The 20,606-nt window shown below is 36.8% G+C and overlaps 1 protein-coding gene and 1 non-coding gene across 3 annotated transcripts in view; one reads left to right on the forward strand and one right to left on the reverse strand.

Annotated features, from left to right (window-relative positions):
* LOC129774774 (tyrosine-protein phosphatase non-receptor type 9) overlaps positions 1-20,606 on the reverse strand; it is a 146,466-nt gene that overhangs the window by 70,402 nt on the left and 55,458 nt on the right. For both annotated transcript variants that reach the window (XM_055778731.1, XM_055778730.1), the window contains one exon: positions 8,939-9,172. In XM_055778731.1, the coding sequence (XP_055634706.1) occupies positions 8,939-9,172 (234 nt within the window). The remainder of the gene's footprint in view (positions 1-8,938; positions 9,173-20,606) is intronic.
* LOC129780749 (U4 spliceosomal RNA) lies at positions 2,316-2,455 on the forward strand. Its single transcript, XR_008744016.1, has one exon. It is a non-coding gene; the product is annotated as a U4 spliceosomal RNA (small nuclear RNA).

Below are 20,606 nucleotides of genomic sequence, written 5' to 3' on the forward strand. Positions count from 1 at the left end.
TCTCAGAGACACGTAATTTATTTTGTCGTTCTATTAAACCAACCAAATTGTCAGCGTTGTGGCCCCTTTCATTTAACACTACTGAAATTCGATATGTAGCGCCATTTCGAGATCCATAAGGTCGGTTCAGGACCACCGGTCGAATTAAGACCACCTTACACTATTTCTTCCATCAGCACGATAATTGTTCGTTGTCTTCTAAACGGGTAGATCTTGAATTGCAATATGTATTTATTCTCTCCAATGTCCGTAGAAAGAACATTTTGCATTTGCATATCGAACGCGTGATTTACACAAGCATCGCCGCTATGTGTGATATCAACATCCAAAAAGTCGAGAAATCGATGACTTTTTTACTTCTTCTTCTTTTCCTTCTTAAATGGCACTAACTTTCTAGAGGACCTTCGCCGTCTCAACGTACGATTACTTGCGTCATTTTTATTAGTACTTAGTTGAGTTTTCTATCCCAAATAACACGCCTTGAATGCATTCTGAGTGGCAAGCTCTAGAATACGTGTGACCACAGTGCAAGACGGAGGTAATTTCTTTGACGAAAAATTCCCCTGACCAGAACGGAAATCGAACCCGAACCCCCGGCATGTTAGATGTTCCGCTAACCACTCGGAGCTTAAGATGCAATATTTCCTCGCTCCACAGTGCCCGTAGAACGAACGCTGCATTTGCACTTTGTGCGAACGATTCACGCGCGCCTGATTCGTAGCGATTAGCCGCTCATTGCTCATTGCACACTGCTCGTTATTGTCAACACGGTTAGATAAATATAGAAATGCACAGAACAAACGTGTATATGAAGTTAATCTACTCAATTCTATTGAGTTTCCAGAGAAATATAAAATATAAAAATATAAAAAGCTGGATTGAAATGATGTATACAAGATAAGATATAATAACTAACGTAATTTATAAGACTAGATTTATAAATTTTATGGTTCTGGTCAGATGCGAAAAAATATTCAAAAACTATGCATGGGTTATACCTATGATATAACCGCAAGGTTGACGTAGGACTGCCATTGACTTAACAATCATTTTTATTTTTCAAATAGCAATACCTCGGATGTTCCTCATTGGATACGATATGATGATGATGATGAAGATGACCCACCTCATACCCCTACAAAGGTTTGAACTGGCCGATTTATCTAATAGATAGTATTAATATTTAACCAAATTAAGAGAACAGTATTATAAAACCAAAATCAAAGCGAACTGACTCTATTGCAGGCATGAATTTCCATTAATCGAACATTATAAATAGGCAAAAACTGCAAAAGAAAAACAATGCTCCTATCCGTATCGACATTAACATAATAATAATCTCAACTTCAGGCCCAACGTTTTTTTAAGGCATGTCAAGAAAATTTCCAACCCGGGAAGATCCTTGACAGATTGGGAATTGAACCCAATATCTAAAAGTGTCTACTTAGAACATGATAGAGATCTGCCACAATTCAGAAATACTAGATACAACCATCCGAAAAAAAAGACAGTTTACGACAATTCTGAATGAGCTATCCCAATTCCAGTTTCCTCTTCAGACCCCTCATAAACATTTCATTAAGCATCAGTGTTCTGCCAGTGTTCACTTAACATAATACAGGCTCACCAAACGCGCGCGAGGCTCAAACTTCCGCCTTGTTAGCAAAATGAATTCCGGAGTGTAAAAATGAATGGAGGTATAAACGTACTGCCGACTTGAATGTATCTGCAATGCCGATTTTCCCAACTTCTTGGTTTCGGAATCTGTATTGGGAAAACACATTCCGGTTTGCAAAAATGTAAGCGAGTACAAAAGTACCCGCAGTTTGCATTTATTTCGCAATGTCGATTTCCCCTTGCCCCATGGTTTTGAAGTCTGTGTTAGGGAAACATCCATTCATTTCGGCGATCATACCTCAATCGTGGCGCAATCATAATTGAGTGGACTTCCGAGCGGCACTCGCTTATATACCGATTGGTGTGATTTCAATAGTCTGTTTTGAAAGCAATTTTAGGGCTATTGAAACATGTTGTTGGATCAAAAAGTAACAAGCATATAACGCGTAAACATTTTATCTTACGAATGAAGTGTTTATCATACCAATTCGTTCAGTTGTCTAGGTGGTTTTAACTAGTGATGAAACGGATAGTGGTTTGGCCGGATATTCGGCTCTTTATTAGCAAATACAAAATTGAGAGAAACGGCATGTGACATGGTGGAAATAAAGTGTAAAATGTAAGAAAGAAATAAACACATTTTTAGATAAAAAATTTGAACGCAATTAAATTTTTCATTCAGAAAACGTATCCAATTTAACTTTGCGCAGTGGCGATATCGTAACCAATGAGGTAATACCGAGGTGCAATTATTGTTAATTGAAAATAAAATCATATTTAATAGTGCATCATGTTTTCTACAAGGGATTTAGAACAGTTTTATTCTAATAATGGTATTATATTATTACAAATAGATTTTTGTGAGTGTATTGAGATAATTCGAATACTGGCCGAGTAATAGTAGGAATTATATGCAATCAACAATCAATTGTTTATTGTTTATTTATTTGTTATCAACAGGCCTGAACAAGAGTGCCCTAATGATATACTAAAATCTAACTTGAATTCTAATTAAATATCTTAAATATCTAATATCTAAGGGCATTAGAAAAAATCCTTTTCAGATGTGGACGGGTCAAGTTAAAATCGTACGAAGTGTACGAGCGGTTGAAAACTCGGCACATACTTGAAACGGGTTCATTATACCCGTAATTAGTGCGTGAAGAGGGGACACAAATGAATGTATGAGAGCGCAAAGTTCGTGTCCTTATATTAAAATTAATTAATTGGAGAAGAGTAGAACAGTCGATGTTTGAGAGGATCAGGTCTGATACGAATATCGCTTTAGAGACGTCTCTACGTAGATTTAGTGAGTCTAGTCCAATTAAATTAGAGCAATTTTCATAATTTGGAAGATTTGAAGGATTGTTCCAAGGCAAATTTCGCAGAGCGAAACGAACGAATTTGCGTTGAATCGCTTCGATTCGCTGAACGCCATTTTGATAATAAGGCGACCATACCACACAAGCATACTCGAGGATTGAACGGACCAACGAACAATATAGAGACTTTAAACAATGTATGTCCCTGAAATCTTTCGTAACGCGAAAGATGAATCCTAGGACTCTGGATGCTTCACTGGTGATATAAGCTACGTGTTCTTTAAATGTTAACTTAGAATCGAGAATGACGCCAAGATCTTTGATGGTCATAACCCGGTTCACAATGACATTTCGTAATTTATACGGGTAGGCAATAGCTGAACGTTTCCGCGAAAAGGTGATAATTGAGCATTTTGCTGGATTCAAAATCATCCTGTTGATGTCACACCATTCATCAAAAATGTTGAGTTGCTGCTGTAGGTATGCTGCGTCATCAAGACAATTAACGGTGCAAAATAGTTTGAAATCATCCGCGTAAGAGAGTTTGTGGCTCTTCAGACAGAAATTAATATCGTTGAGGTAGAGTAGAAAGATGTAAGGGCCAAGGTGACTTCCTTGAGGTACGCCAGATGTAACTCGAAATGGAGAAGATACAGTGTCACCGATTTTCACTGACATCACACGATCGGTCAGGTACGAACGTAGCCAGTTCAGAAAGTTGCCATGAAATCCAAGCCGTTGTAGTTTGGCGAAGGCAATTTCATGGTTTATCTTGTCAAATGCAGCTGAGAAATCTGTATACACAGCATCAATTTGTTGGCGTGACTGTAGAGAGCGAGCGATGAATGATGTATACAATACTAGATTTGTGGATGTAGATCGTTTGGGAACGAAACCATGTTGTTCATCAGCGATGTAATTGCTGCTGGCATAGGAGATGTAGTCCAGAACTATCAGTTCAAAAAGTTTGGAAACCGAGCAAAGGCTAGCGATCCCTCTATAGTTATTGACATTTCTTTTGCAACCTTTTTTGAAGACCGGGAAAACAAAAGAATTTTTCCATGCCTTTGGAAAAGTTCCACATGACAGTGATTGGCTGAACAGGAGACTCAAAGGCGACGATAGACTGCTGGAGCACTTTTTGTACACTATAGAAGGGATACCATCTGGTCCAGGATTTGTAGAATTTTTGATAACATGGCAGGCTTCTTGTACTCTGCTAGAACTTATAGCAGCAAATGTGCAAACAGACGGAAGGCAAGGTACATTTCTTATAGCTGCATCAATATGATCTTTGTCTAGGGTTTCACTGACGAAAACACTGCTGAATTGTTCCCTAAACAGTGAACAAATGGTATCCCTGTTCGAAGCCTCCACATTATTACGTGTCATCACAGTAGGAAGTCCAGACTCTTTCCTCTGTTCATCTACATACTTCCAGAAATCCTTCGGACTGATTCGTAGATTATCTTGAATACGATTTAAATTAACTCTAAATAATGTGTTATTTAACCATTTGTAGTTTTTGTTGGCGACGGAATAAAGTTTCCTCCAAAAAATCAGTACGGTATTTCGAATATTTCTTCAAAGAGTATCGTTTTTCTTTTCGAAGGCGTTTCAATTGGTAATTTGTCCAAGGTGGGTGAAGAGGATCCTTAGTTGTTTTCTTAGGAACAAACTGATCAATTGCATAGAGGATCACATGGGACATGGATGATGCGGCTTCCTCAATATCGCGGCCATTCAGAATATCATTCCAGTTAATGTTTGAGAAGAAACGATTCATCAGTGGGAAATTCGATTTACGATAGTTGTAATGAGTTGATTCGATGGTGTTTGCAAAATCGGGCGGAGACGATTCAAGTAATGATACCAGAAGCGGAGGATGGTGGCGACACATTTTCACTAAAGCGGAGGGATCTGATGTTACAGTCGCATTGTGGACCATCTCTGAATTAACGAAGCATAGATCGAGAATACCATTGTTGTGATTCAAGATTCCGTTCATTTGGTACCAATCAGCAGTACTGTATCCGTCCAGTAGACTTTCTGTCATACGGTTCATAGAGGAGCACGAGGAATTAGGATATAAGTAATTGGATGTGCTTCGAATCCAGCTAATACCAGGTAGATTAAAATCGCCAAGAAGTAAGATGTTGTCATTTAGTTTCATTTGATTCCTTATCCAAATAATTGATGAGATGTACGTATCTATTACTGCAGAGTCGTTCACACGATTCGGAGGAATGTATGCAATACCAATATAAGTAGAATGGCTATGAAACGTTACGGCAACCCATATTTGTTGCACACTATGGCCATTTGGAGGAATTAATTCACGCGAGATGAATTTCGATCTAACAGCTAACAAAACACCACCGCCAGTGAGTTTGCAACTATTCTCAGCAGATCGATCAAGACGGTACACTATGTAACAAGATCCAAACAATTGTTGCGACAGTGTGTTGCTATTGAGCCATGTTTCAGTAAAGACGATGATATCGTATGAAGCATCGGAGTAACAGCTAGGCAGTAATCGGCGATAGATGTGTTCATTCCACCGACGTTCTGATAATAAATTACAATGTTGTGATCTATACAAGTGACGCTCGCACTTGACGCTGATTTTGACGAGGCTGAAGGGCGCGCGTTCTCTGAACATGTTGAACCGGATCCTTGTTCATCATTTGACCAACAATTGAGGTTGTAGGGTTGCATAAAAAAATACCTTGAGCGTTATCAGAATGCGGCTGAGCGGTTGCCCGAGGCTGATTATTTGAGGTTGATGCAATGAGACGAGGTGATTTTTGCTGTACAGTTTGGATTGTCATTGGATTACGAATTACGAAAAGAGTGATTGATACTCCAACTGGCCAAAAGTCGGGAGAGGTAATCGCATTTTCGATAAACTCGGGGACTCCTAATTTGAATGAAATGAATGATGATGGGATGTTGTCTTCCCTATTTTGCCGAACCAGCTTGTGACACCGAATAATAGAAGGATCACAAGCGCATTTCCCAGAAATAAATTGAATTATGTTTTTCGGAGATTCGGAAGGTGAGAACCGGGTGAGATAAAACCAGTTTGACGGTTTCGTGACCGGTACAACGGAGAGCGTAGGAAGAGTATTCGTAGTCGTGTAATTCCTGTGCACATTCTGGTCGTCCCTAGCATTACCTGCATTTGCTACCAATGATGGCGAATGATGAGCAAGACATGGCATTACAGTTGAGCTCTCCGATCTCACATCGGGTACGTTGCTATTAAATATGACGGTGGAATTCGAAGCACTTCTGACAATGGATGGTCCAGTCGGTGCGAGCAGGTTGTTAGTTCGATCGGACATGACGATATGAATCGGCGACGATGGTGTAGAACAGGCTGCGTTGGTCTTGTCGCTAGCAGTCGTCGTGCCTGGTATCGGTTGAAAGTGAATGAGAGACGTAGTATCGCGACCAGCTTCGGCTGTGCATATACTATGTAGAACGTTACCTGTGAAACTAGTTGAAGTAGCCAGCACAGGCGAAGATGAACGGTGCACATATGTTGCTATTACAGCTGAGTTAAGTATTCGTTCGGAAACAGCTGTAGTATCGTTGAAAGTTGTAGCAGTAGTTGAAGATGCTAGCTCAAGGGGAGAAGTTGACGGACTCGCTACTGTTGATCTGTTGATAGCACTTTCGATGGCGCAACCGGTGCTTGTTGCGCAAAAAGTAGAAACGGCTGGAGTTTCCTCGGCGATGTTCATCAGATCCGAAGTGTTGACGGAAGCATCAGTACGCATTCTTTTCTCCATACGAGTAGTAATGAGTTGCGGTGAAGATCCGCTGCTGGTGCGATTGCGTTTATTATGGTCACCCGAAACAGAGTCGGCAGAAAACGATTCAAATACATTGGTGAATTCAAATTGCAGATTATTGATCTCCTCATTGAATGCGTTTGCATCGATAGTAGCATTGGTATGAGGAGGGCGGTTACAGCAACTAGCTCGGGGAATATTTTCTCCATATGCACGGCATAAAGAACGGGTCACATCGATTTGAGCCCCGACCAATTTCATGATCGAAGATAAACGAGCGAAGATCAGATTCAACATTGGGTCTCTTTGCTCTACGCCGACTGGCGAATCACGACACTGGGGGCATAGCCAAACAGCACCGACACAATTGCGGATAATTTTCTGCTGATTACCCGAATTAATTATTTTCATTGAGATTGTGAACAAACTTAGAACTGTCTTCAGGGATGATAGTCTGAGAAGTGGTACACATACTTCGCAACAAATCTAAATTGTTATGATCGGCGACAAATTCACTAATTTAAAGACTTAATAACTGTTAGGCTTGGTGGAGAAGTGCGTTGGGCGTTGGGGAGAATTTTCTCAAAAAGGCCTGGTTTAGATAGCTTATCATCAACACGAATGAACAGTCAGAGGTGCAACGAAGTACTTCAGAATCATCTACTGCTGTTTTTGCATCAAAAACAATGTGATAATTGGGTAATTTGACAACAATTCATAAAATCTGGAAGGTCATTGCATGGTTCAATGAATAGGGGCTTCAGATTTTGGACTTGTCAGCTTGTTTACCAAATCAAAATCCTGTCAGGAACTTATGAAGGGTGATCAGACGAATAGTAGATGCAGCTTACAAGCAGTATGAGTGATTTGAAGAGCTTAAACGAGAAGTATACTCTGCGTAGAACGAGATACCCACTATAACAAGGCGCAGCTTGGTCGTAACCTCCTCGAATGGGTTATTTCAACTGATTCAGAACTAAAGATGACCTACGAATTGAAAACTCATCGTAATCTATGTTAAATTGACGTTAATTCTGTAAAGAAGTGAGAGTTTTTCCATCTGTTTCTATAGTTATGAAACACTGGAATTCTAGTTTTTTGAATGTTTCGCGCCTGAACACAACAATAAAGTTCAAATGACCAGTCTTATAAATGAAGATAAATAGTTATTGTACTCTACACTATATACATCAATTCAACCGACTTCTTACATTTCTCTGGAAACTCAGAAAAAATGAGTGGTTCTATAGTTGTGAAACGCAGTGTATAATGCTATTCTCACTTTCGTCTAAAGCTAATTGAATCGGTGCGTATCCGTGAATCCGTATTTGAATTATCTGTGTTGAGAGTACGTAACGTTAAATTCCGATTCTGGAACTTAGTATTCAATCCGAATCTTTAATCTGAATTTTCATGATCTGGAATCTGGAATCAGAGATCCGTAATCTGAAATCATTTCATATTTCCTTTCATATTGAAACTCGTGTAAAAGTTCATATTCAAGTATGTTTGCTGTTAATCCGAAATATAATTGAAGTATAAAAACAAAACAAATTTTCTCACTCTAACGAGAAATCTGTTTCACGACGGCAGATAGAGACGCAAAATCTCCGAGATCGTGTATTATCATATTTGAACACGTAAATTTAGCGAACCATTATTTTCTTTTGCTTCCGCTTTCGGCAATTCCAGTGCAAAAGTTAAACACGATTGAAACGATAAAATGATGAAAAAGCGAAACTCCTTCTCAGTGATGACTCTCTAATGGCGCTCAAGTTTCGCAAACTCAATTCTCCGTCCCGGACCGGACGCGACTCATCCTGCTAATTACCTTCGGCCTGTGGTCAACAACAAAGCAAGGAAACAGTAAATTATGCATCTTCTGCTTTGCGCTGAATTTCCTAACGAACAAGATCACATTTCCCCCTCTTCCCCACGGAACACCTTTACAGATTGAACAATGCTTCCTTTTCTCTTCCCATGCTCCCGCCGGGTCGTTTCTTTTGGTTTTGTGCGTAATTATCGCCTTCGCACCATCATATCTCCGACCGAAACGGATCCGGCCAGCAAGAGCAGCGGAAGAAGCAAACCACAGTGAAAACGGCTCGGTTCGCCGCGCGAATCCATTTATAGGCTCGTAATTCAATTAGAGGGTAGCAAAACTTTCGGCGTATGTTTCGCGCCGCACACTACACTTACCAGCATCGTAAACTTCCCCGTCTCGAGTTCCGTCCGCAGCGGGTCGTTAAGCGGATCGAATCCGTACAGTTCTTCGCGTTGACGGATCAGCTCGTGCTGTTCGTAGAGCGCCACGGCCCGGGGAATGTCGAATTTGCGTGCCAGCAGGAACTTGGTCGCGATCGCCGGTGTGACCACCTTTCGGTGCGGGTCGCTGCTGGAACTGTTTATCAGATCTATGAACTGCTTCACCGCCTGTGGGAGAGAGATGAAGATGAAAATACAGAAATTAATTGAAATTGAAATTTACGAAGATGAATTCATGATTGTTATCTAATAAGCGTGATATAATTGTTGGCGGGTGTCATTTGAAACAACGCGGTGTTCCTGTTTATTGCAAATTTTCTCACGAAAATAAGAAATCGTAATTGCTGTCCACTATGTAAGGTGATTGAAAATTTATATCACTTTCACGAAAATTATGGACAGTTATTTCAACTGGCAATTAACAACTACCCATGATAGACGCAAAGTTGTTGTGGGTTGCAACATTTAAAAGTTTGAACGCACGTTTGCACGCCTGTCTAGCTAATTAAACTTTCCATCTTGATGCGGCACGCCGAGCTATACGTCTTCGTCCCAATCGTGGCGTTGCATCTGTGTTTTCCGCTCTGTCTGCAGTAGGATTGTAGAGGAAATGGGGGTAAGACGGACATGTTAAGAAGAACTTCAATTATATCTTTGGAAACTTATGTTTTCCAAAACTTAAAAGCAGTTTATTACAGTTCAACATACTGGTTTTCGAAATAATTGGCCAAATGTTTTATAAAAATGTGTTTTTCCATGTTTTTTACTGAAATTAAAACAAGCCTAAAAGAAAAGGAAAAAAAGTGACCCTCGAATTTTCAAAGCGAACTTGATTAAAAATGTTGATTCCCACGAAAAACTACCATGTGCAAAATATCAGCTCAATCGGACTTTATTCACCGTTTTGTCTCAAAATCCGAACATTTAAGCTTTTTTGGCCATTAAACAGTGTCTCATTACTCAAAATAGTACTTTTTCGCGAAGTTAATGTGGTTTTTGGATACAATAGAGCCTTTTCTTTCGTTTGGCTACCATAAAATTAATTTAAAAATTCATATTCATGGTGAAAAACTACAAATATGTTTGATTGCATTTGTCTCAAATTCCGAACACCCAAAATGCATTTAAAAAAACATAACTTTTGAACTACTAGACCAATTCAGATGATCGTTATATCAAATCAAAGCGAATTAGCTATTCTTTTACGGGAAAATATAACAATCCCAAAAATTTGGATATTGTGCTTCGAAACTTGATTCAATTTCCGAATTTGCTAACGCAAACATTTTATCACTGGTTTTGACAGTCACTTTTTTACAAATGCTCAGTATTTTAAGTTGTATACAGTATCGATATCCGTGAATGATGTTAGAATGAAGCCTACACCACAAAGAATGTCAGGGTATTTATTATTTAATTATTGAAAATATTAAAGTTCAGTAAATTTGCATTTAAAAATTAAGTGTTCGGAATTTGAGACTGTTCGAAATTTGAGACAAAACGGGACTAGTGTCGCACAGCGATCAAAGTTTGAGTTTTTTGAAAACCGAAAAATTACCCAAGGGGAAGTAAAGGAAATCGTGGTTTTCGAATTTTTTTTTGATGCCAAATGTCTTCAAATTGCATGAAACGTCATCTCGAAATTTTTTTTTGTCAACACTTTGTGACTTAGTCGTGGAAGTGATTATGGATGTGATTGTCCATTTCAACCTCACCAATGTAATTATTTCAATAATTTAAATTTATCAATTAGGAATGAATTTACTTTTCTGCAAATGCCTAATATCGCTTCTCTGTCAACTCACAAACCGAAATATAACCATCAGCGAATTCATTTTGCAATTAAGCCACTCAAAATGCTCAATATCGATTGCCGCAAAAATTACATCCACACGCGGAATCATGTTCGATTTTCGGTTTTTGCTTCTCTATTCCACTTTTAATTAGTATTTATTGTCCTAGGATGGTTGAAATGTTATAGAATAACATGTAGAAGGGGTTCCCATCAACAGAGATTTGAAATTCATAATGCAACTACACCCATACCTCGCTTTATGGCCATGATACGTTCCATTAAAATTGGCCGCAAAGCGAAAAGCCGTATGAGGAATCAACTATTCTATTACAAATTCAATGGGATCGGATCCAAATTTATTAAATATGTAACATGGTTTAACATGCAAAATGCACTTTATCTTTTCATTTCATTTAAATCAAAAATACATACAAGTACATATATTTGTACAAAAAAAAAAATAACAGATTCCAAAAATAAACAATAATTCATAAACAAAAAATTAAACAACTTCATGTTACATAAAATAATAGGAGTACCGGTAAATTTCTTCTTTTTTTTTCAAAAAATAATGCTTTATTCTGCAAATATGGTTACAAATTTAATATTCAAAGTATTGCCCATCGCTAGTCACAACTTTTTCCCATCTTTCTGGCAATTCACAGATCTCCGATCACAGAACCCCGAATCGATCCAATTTTTGACTTCATCAAAATTGGAGAAGTGCTGGTCAACCAGGCCATGTTGCACCGATCGAAAAAGGTAGTAATCGGACGGAGCAATGTCTGGAGAATAAGGCGGCGTTTCCAAGTATGTTTTGACAAGTTTCGCGACATGCGGCCGAGCATTGTCGTGCTGCAAAATAACTTTATCGTGTCTTTGCTCGTATTGTGGTCGTTTTTCCTTGATCGATAAATGACAAAACATGAGTATTTTTGATTCGAATGAAAGTGTGTATTACGTTTGGGTTAGAGGAAATATGAGTTTTCCACAGCAATTGGGAATTTTTTGACTCAAGCGTAACTTTTGAAAAGGGTGTATCGATTTGAGTAAGAGAAATCTTTGATAATTTATATCTCAAAAACTATGACTCGTACCGAAATAGTGTCTTAGAAAGAGTTATAGAGTATTGATGGTTGAATATGAAAAAAATGTACACTGAGAAAAAAAATTCTCTGAGAACTGAGACTGAGAAAAAAAAGTACTCTTTTTTTATTTACAAAATAAAAATTCAATTTGCAATATCCAAAATACATATTTTTTAATTTTTTTTTAATTTTTTCATATAAAATAGAAGTCATGTAGAAAATTTAAAAAATGGGCCCAAGATGGTAAAACTATTTTTGACGAAATTTGTGGAACATCGAATTTTTAGGAATTTTCGAAACTTCGAATTTTTGTATGTTAGCAATCATTGTTAGCCACAAATTATGAATTCTGATGTGATTTAAAACAAAAAAAGTTTATTATCAATCTCCTCTAAATGCAACCATTCTCGAGATATTTAAAAAAATATTTCTAATTTATAATCTTTTTTATAGTAAATAATCTCTTCTAATATGTTTGTCGTGTTATACCGTCATGTTCATGAGATTTTATGAATTTTGTTATAATTTCCAACAATTTTTTTGATTGATTGAAGTTTGTATTAAGATAAAAAAGATTTTTTAGTTTCGCTACGTTTTGTATTAAACCACACGTCTTCGAATGTTTCGTAACGTAACTCCTAAACATATGTCTTTACCATAACGATGTATTTGGAAAAGTTGTTGGAAATTATAAGCGAATTCATAAAATCTCATGAACATGATGGTATGACACGACAAACATATTTAAAGGGCCTATTTACTATTAAAAAGACAATAAATTATAAATATTTTTTTTAATATTTCGAGAATGGCTACATTTAGACGGAGATTGATAATAACCATTTTTGTTTTAAATAACATCAGGATTCATAATTTGTGATTAAAAATGACTGCTAACATACAAAAACTCGAAGTTTCGAAAGTTACCAAAAAATCGATGTTCTACAAAGTTCGTCAAAAATAGTTTTACCATCTTGAGCCCATTTTTTAAATTATCTGCATGACTTCTACTTTTTTCAAAAAATCATAACTTTTGAACTACTGAACCGATTCAGATGAAAAATATTACGCATGCAAGAAAAACTGGGTTTTGTTTTCGTAATTATTGTTTGTATTTGTTTTTTATAGTTTACATGATCGGGACCAATGGTGCTATTTACTTTGATATTTCTCCTTGAAAGCTGAATTTTTCTTTACATAACGTATCCAAAATTCAGAAAAGTGCTATTTTTCGTTTTTGAGTTATGGTTTTTAAAAGTTAACAAGTTTTCAGTCGTCGTTCAATATTCCTATGCGACTAGATTAGATCTCTGCAACTAGAATCCAATTTTGTTCCGCACACTTGATATTTTTTAAAGAAGACTAGCTCATTGGCTTCAATTTTATACGTCGGTCATCTGAATCACTTCAATATTTCAAATTGTTCAAGAGAGTTTTTGAAAAAAGTAATTTTTGGAAAAAAAAAAAAGGAGAAAAGTTGTTTTTTCTGACCATCCAAAATGGAAATGAACATCCTCATGGAAAAAAATAGAAAATAAGGGTCTAATATTTAGCGACAAGAAACGAACAACCACTTTTCACGAAAATCTGAGAAACATTATATCGGTTTGGCATGGAATGGATGTATATCGACATCGAAAATATTTTGTTTTGCCGTTATAGCGAATCATTTTAGGCCGTGATCGAAAATGTGCCTTAATTGAAGAGGGCCGTTATAGCGAAATGCCGTATTAAGAGCGGCCGTACAGCGAGGTATGGGTGTAAACAAATGAACAACCTGTCCATTATACCCCCACTGTCCGTCTTACCCGTGGTTCCCCCATATATGCTCTAACGATGGATTCGACGACACCAATGCTTAGTCGAGTTTTGTGGAACCGATTCCAATGATTTTCATGGCCAGTGTTCGGTCTAAGCTACCGCCATAGCGTGTCCTAATGAAAATATTCATGCATGCTGGAACACATGAGAAATCCGCTTGGAGTCACTCATCCATCCCAGCGGGCAGAGGAAGTATACGCATATGAATGCTATTTCGAAACGCCCCGTGTCTGGGTACACTGATTTCAAACGCGCCCGCGAGGAACGCGAAACTCGGATCGTATATACAGGTAAACTTCGATATAACGTACATTTCACTTTCAAAATTGTACGTTGTATCGAATTGTACGTTATATCGAAGCATAATAAAGTACTCACAAATGTAGTCTATGATACATTATTGTGTTGCTGTTTTAGTAAAGTTAATGAATAACTTCAATCAGAAGACGAAGCCAGCCTTTCTCATGATGTTTCCCTTCGTACTGTTGATTGAAGCTTGATTCATTTAGAATTCGGAATCACAAAACCAGCTGTATTTCGGGATTGATTGAAGGTACGAAACTTTTTTTAGCATCACAATACAGATAATTCATTGTTCTATCAGGAAAAAAAAATATTGAAATTTTTTTTCCTTTACACTTTAGAAATGTGTACGTTATATCGAGTGACGTTATATCGAGGGTACGTTATATTGAAGTTTCCCTGTATCGCCGATTAAATGTAATCAATTTGTAGGTTAATTAATCGAGACCGAAAGGAAACATAGAAAAACAGGCCGATAGGATGTGTGATGTGTTATCGTTGCTGCCAGCGGACGTAATCGTAATCTAATGAGTAGACAAATATACTGCTCTTATTGACACAGAGGTCGGCAGTCGCTGCCGTTGCTATCAAATGACATATAGACAGCGAGCGACCTTCCAAAGAAGCCGTCTTCGTGAAGCTCTTCCTGATTACTCGGTTAGTTATGCTTCACAAATTTCCTCTTAAAAAAGTAAGCCAGTTTCCATACACTACATCTAATAGTATGAAATCGCTCATAGTGAACGGATGCAATTTAGGCCATAAATGTGCTCCGGAGCCCATGCGACGTGGGTCTTCTTGGGAAAACAGAAAACCTAACAGTGCTCCAAGCGCACTCGCTTCTGCAAGTGCCGACAACACCCGCCTTTCTGAAGGAAAGACCGGCTGTGATATTTTCGCGATAAATAGCGGATGATCAACATTGCTGTCTAGCTAGGGCAGAGGAGTTAGCGGTGGGAACCAGTGCCAAAGCAATTACAACGTACGCTGGTCAAACTAGTTGGATTAGTTTGAACTAGCGGAACGCATTAAATATGTTTGTGCAGCGCGGGAATAGAAAGTAGAACCGTGCGGTTTCGGAGCACAGGAGGAAATGCTGGTACTGATTTCAAGATCATTGGTAGTTGAAGAAATAAATATGTTTGCGGTCAATCAGTGGATATCGCTGAAATGAATATGGTAGCAGTGGCAAATGGCTCAGAGCAGCTGACTACGGCGGGAATGTTTTTTTACATGTTTAAAACATTCGAAATATATTTTACAACGCAGAGCGAGCAGGTGATCTCTGTTGCTTTCGTATTTATGAAACTCGGGTCGATAATTATTGGATACATTGGAACAAATCTTCTCGACGTAGAACTGTTACTTATGACGAAAAATAATTCCATTACGACTGCCTTAAGCGAAAAAAAAGCATTTCTAAAAGCCGGCCTACCAGGAAACTCAACCAGGGTATTGCCTTGTACCTTGTCGGATCACAAGAGTGTCATCTATAACAAGCTATCGGGAGAGAATATTCAACTGGATGTTTTTCCATCACCGTTCTTATAGCTCAGACCTTTTCTCATTCGGACTACCACTTGTTCTGATCTATGGAGAACGCTTTTTCCGGGATACACTGCACTTTAGAAGAGGGTATTAAAAATGTTCTGATTCTCACCTAATTTCAAAAGAAAGAAGTTTGTTTTATATACATTTTTTTTTGATTATGAATCGTTTAGAATGAGGATCATATGTGATGAGAGTTATTGAACTTCTTTTTTGTTTCGAACTCTGTTGGCTTAAACTGGCTCTACTTCAAAAAGTACGCTTCGTAGCACGATTCTGTTGCTTCAATTTGAAAGATGAGAAAATTGTGTAACATCTAAATTAGTGGATTTCTATAACACTTTGGAAGTGGAAACTTATAAGTTAGAGTATTAGAGTTATAAGTGTTACTATCAATTTTAATCCAAAAATGCATAATAAACATGATTGTTTCTATCAACCAAATTGAAGCTCTCTAACTACTTTACAATTTGTTATTTGACACCTAATTTTTATCTTTCTTAATTTCGCTGCAACAATTCCTGGTGTTTTTTTACGATTTTTACACGACTATACTACATACTATGAAATATTACATTTTTTCTTGTAATGAGTTATATTTGAAATATAAAAAAAATATTTTTTTTCAAATTGTATATACATCCAGTCACTAAAGTTCCCAGTGGAACTTTTGGCTTCTCAACGTAGGTATTACTTGCGTCATTTTTATTAGTAGTACACCTATCCCCCTATTTACACGGTACCTGTTTTACACGATTTCGCTTTTACACAGTTTATGAAATAACAAATTTAGAAAAACTTGAAAAATGTATATATGTAGTTCATATGTAAGCAAATAGAATAGGATCATAGTTTTGACTACGATTGCGATTTTATGTCCCTGAACTGGCAAGTTATCAATTTGCTATTACTTTTGGAGTTTTGATGTGTAATTTGTGTAAATTCTTCAAGATGTTAGAATGCCAAGACAAAAATGAAAAGTAAAAGAAAGTTATATTTATCGGCTTTCGGCAGGAAATCTCTTTAATAAATTTAAGGATAAATAGAGCAAAACAAATCTACGCAGCTGTTAATTGAATCTTTTATCACTAGGTCTGAAGTCGAATCTGAGATCTTCCCGAATTCGTCGACTGTTGAACCAGAATCACATCAGGAATGCTCAAGTGGTAAGGATGACTTTATACTAATCAGAATAAAAATACTGATAGTTCCTAAAAGTGGTGATAGCGAATAAACTATTTAGTTTCTTGAAGAATTCTTTGTTTATTTGTATCCAGAACCTATAATCAATTTCATAAGCTGTTTTTATAATTGTTTCACTTAAATAAATGATTGAATTGAGTATATATTGAGAGTTTATTTCGTTTTACACGGTTTTATATAGCAAAATCTAAGATTTCATTCTACACGGTTTTATCGGGAACCTATCTTCAGTGTAAATCGAGGGATAGGTGTATTTAGTTGAGATTTCTATGTCGTATAACACGCCTTGAATGTAATGTGGCAAGCTCTAGAAAACGCGTGACCACAGTGCAAGTCGGAAGAAATTTCCTTGACGAAAAATTACCCCGTCCAGAACGGGAATCGAACCCGAACCCCCGGCATGATAATATGGGACGCTAACCGCTCGGCCAAGGGAGCACCAAACTGTATATAATCGGGTCTAAAATTGAGCTTGAGCTTGAGCTTGGGTAGACGGTACACTTCGTAGTTGCTCTCCGAAACAAATTGCGAAATTGTACAATGAACACACCGAATGACGCTTGGGAATAGCAAATCACTCTCATTGTGCAAGTTTCGGTGAATAAAACTTTAAATAGTCAATAACGACGCTGACCACCTCCGTACAGTCACCAGGGGAAGGGAGAGAATGTTAGTACATTCGCCACCCGAAGGCCAGAAGCTACTATGCTACATGCTACTATAGAGATCCGTCATTCGCAGGTGAAGTTGTATATAATCGAGTCTAAAATTGTATATAATCGAGTCAGTATATAATCGAGTCCGACATGTACTTGAAAACGGAACGGTAGTTAATAGTATAGTGTTGTATTTTCCAAAGCCTCAATCGTTGCTGATTTATACCAGAGACTTTACGTAACCCCGAAAAAACATTGTCAAGAGATATCAAATTATTAAGTTATAGGTCCAAAAAGATAAATTGATCTCCAAACTTGCCTCTCAATTGGTCCATTGTTTCGCTTACTGTGCGGCAAGGCAAGTAAAGCTGTTTTGTAGGAACTACATATCGGCCAGAACGCAATAAAATAGTAATTTGCGGAACTCATTTTTCACAGAATTTTGACTTTAAATTGAATTTTGAATTTAATGATTTGTAAACATTGCTCTGAAGTTTCTTGATACAGAAAAAGTAAATATGACCAATTTAAATTACAACTAATCTTCTAAAAGGGTGCATTCAAAATTATTGATAATTTTGTCGAAAAATCTCAAATCTAAATCGAAAAATGGATACATGTCTGGTTAAAATATGATGTTTGGCAAAGTTGTTGAAAAATCAATTAACTCAATTAACGAAACACAACATTTTGAATAGACTGTTAAAAAATATTACTCAAAACTAAAATTTAATATTAAAAATGTCTATAAGTCAAAACACCTCCCTTTCAAAAAAACTTTTTTGTATATTTTTATTGGAAAACCTTTTCAATTTAACAACGTTTGACGTATAGCGGTGCCGTGCAATAAAAATATACAACAAAATATAGGGGGGGGATGGTTTTGAGATATAAAAGTTTTTGTATTTTATAGAATAGGCACCTGAATGATATGTAGAAAAATAATAAAATCATAACCATATTAGTAAAATGTTTATAGTATACTTTTTATTAATTTATAGTACGGATGATTTCACTGCAGTCTTATGTGAAACCCATATAATATGACTTTGTGTTAATTTAAGTTAAGTGATAATGTTGTCAATTAGTCTTCAAAATAAAAAAAAAACTAGATCATGTTAAAAGTTGTCTACAAACTGAGTTAGATCTTCATTTCATAATTTATCCGCAAGTTGGGCACCGCAAGGAACTCAAAAACATTGCGTTGGGCGACGAATATGTTAAATTGGTCATATGATAAGGAAAATTGTGATTTTGGATGGCTTGCATCATATGTACCAAGTTTCAAAAAACACGAAGAGGGCGCGTCAAATTTTTGGCCGTTTATCGCCTGATTTGACGTGGAATTGTTCTTTAGCTTCAGTTCCAAATTTTCAGCAAAACTGCTACCAAAAAGTGGTATGTGAAAACAACAGCACACGAAACTAACTAGATATTGTTCGCGCCCGAAAGCATCGTAGGAACCTACATCGTCGTCATCATATCAAGTAGTATTCGTTCTCAGGGCAACGTTGTCAAATCAAGAAAATCGGAAGCAAAAAATCAAGCATCGGACGCATAATTCGTTGTACAGCCAAGTATTCTTATTTCTATTGAATACAAATGGAACTGATTGCATGTGCCAATCCACCAATCAGAACGCGGTATACAGAGCATTACTCTGGCACCGTGGATATTCGACTTCCACGTTGATGTTCCTGGTTGGTCGGGTTTCTAAAAAAAAGCGAAGCGAAAATTGCAATGAAAAAAAGACTTTCTTTTGTGCCATTCTAGAGGCATTTCGGACATGGAAAATCAACGTTCAACATATCTCGCTTTCGATTCGTATGGAACATAATTTCCATGCTTTTGGATGTATACTGCAGCTTTGAGTCGTTTTGAAATAGATTGTCGAGTTTCTCCCAATGACCCTGTAACCTCTGTTTGCATTTGACGAAATTTTTGATCGAGTAATGACTCTAATTCTTCGTCTTCAAACTTTTTCGGTTGACCAGGACGCATTTTTATCTTTAACACTAAAATCACTATTCTTAAATCGTCCAAACCAATCCCTACTAAATCTACGCCACTATTTTTCTTAATGCATAAAATTAACATATATCATTTTGATGTAGTTAACCGGATCGAAATATATTTTAGTTATGGAATATGTACTATTTTCAAGTAAATACTACATTTAGGTCTATGTAGTGTCTAAGTAAATGTTATATTCAAGCAAAACTGAATTTCCGAATATAACATTTACCTGAAAATAAATTTTACATCCGGAAAATTTGTATTCGGATAAATGCAATTCGAGTAAATGTTTTTTAGGTAAATGTAATGTAATCCCCATGCTAGTCTCATCCTAGCCCTTAGGAAGCTTCAGTGAGCGTAGAGGACTCCCAAAATAGCCGCGTTTGGAATCCGTCCGTTTTGGTTGTTTTTTTTCTACTTGAAATTAAGTTTATTGATTGTAGTAAATAGTCACATTTCCTCAGACAATTGATAGCTCTAGGAGAATAATCGAAAGTTGACCAAAATAGTTCATTTCCTCTGTTCAATTCAATTGATTTTGAAAGTATCAAAAGTAGTATTCCAACAAAACTAGATTAGCATAAAATACTACTCAATGGACTATAAATATATTGAAAACTCCGTATAATGATTTGGAAAAAATAATTTAAGCATTGAAGACGGACGTTATCGCAATAACAGGTTTCATGCCTTCAATTAATAAAAAAGAGAAGATTGATAAATATTAAAAAAAAAAACACTAACTTTAAAGTTTTTACTTACTAAAATGTTAATTTAAAAAATGATGAACAAATTTGCATAACGCTAATAATTTGGGTTTTTGACCCCCTCCCTCACTTAATTAACGCAACATATGATAAGTAATGCAACCTTGGCGCCCCTCCCCCTCACGACTCTTAACAGAATCGTTCCGTAGAACTTTTTTTTTCATCAAATATGATCCTCTTTTACCTCCTGAAGATTCAGAGTAAGCCCGTAAACACCCTATATGTTCTGCTTTCATACAATTTTGTTATATTTCTATCCAAATTTTGCCATATCTTGGCACGTTAGGAACTAAGCTAACGCATTGCACTGTTAGTCTTTCTCTCATAAATATACAAATTCAGCAAAGCTTCCAATAATTAACCATGCCAAACAAGTATAAACCTCAACTGCAGTTGATTTTACTG

This window comes from Toxorhynchites rutilus, chromosome 3, assembly GCF_029784135.1.
Source record: "Toxorhynchites rutilus septentrionalis strain SRP chromosome 3, ASM2978413v1, whole genome shotgun sequence".
NCBI classification, from domain to species: Eukaryota; Metazoa; Arthropoda; class Insecta; order Diptera; family Culicidae; genus Toxorhynchites; species Toxorhynchites rutilus.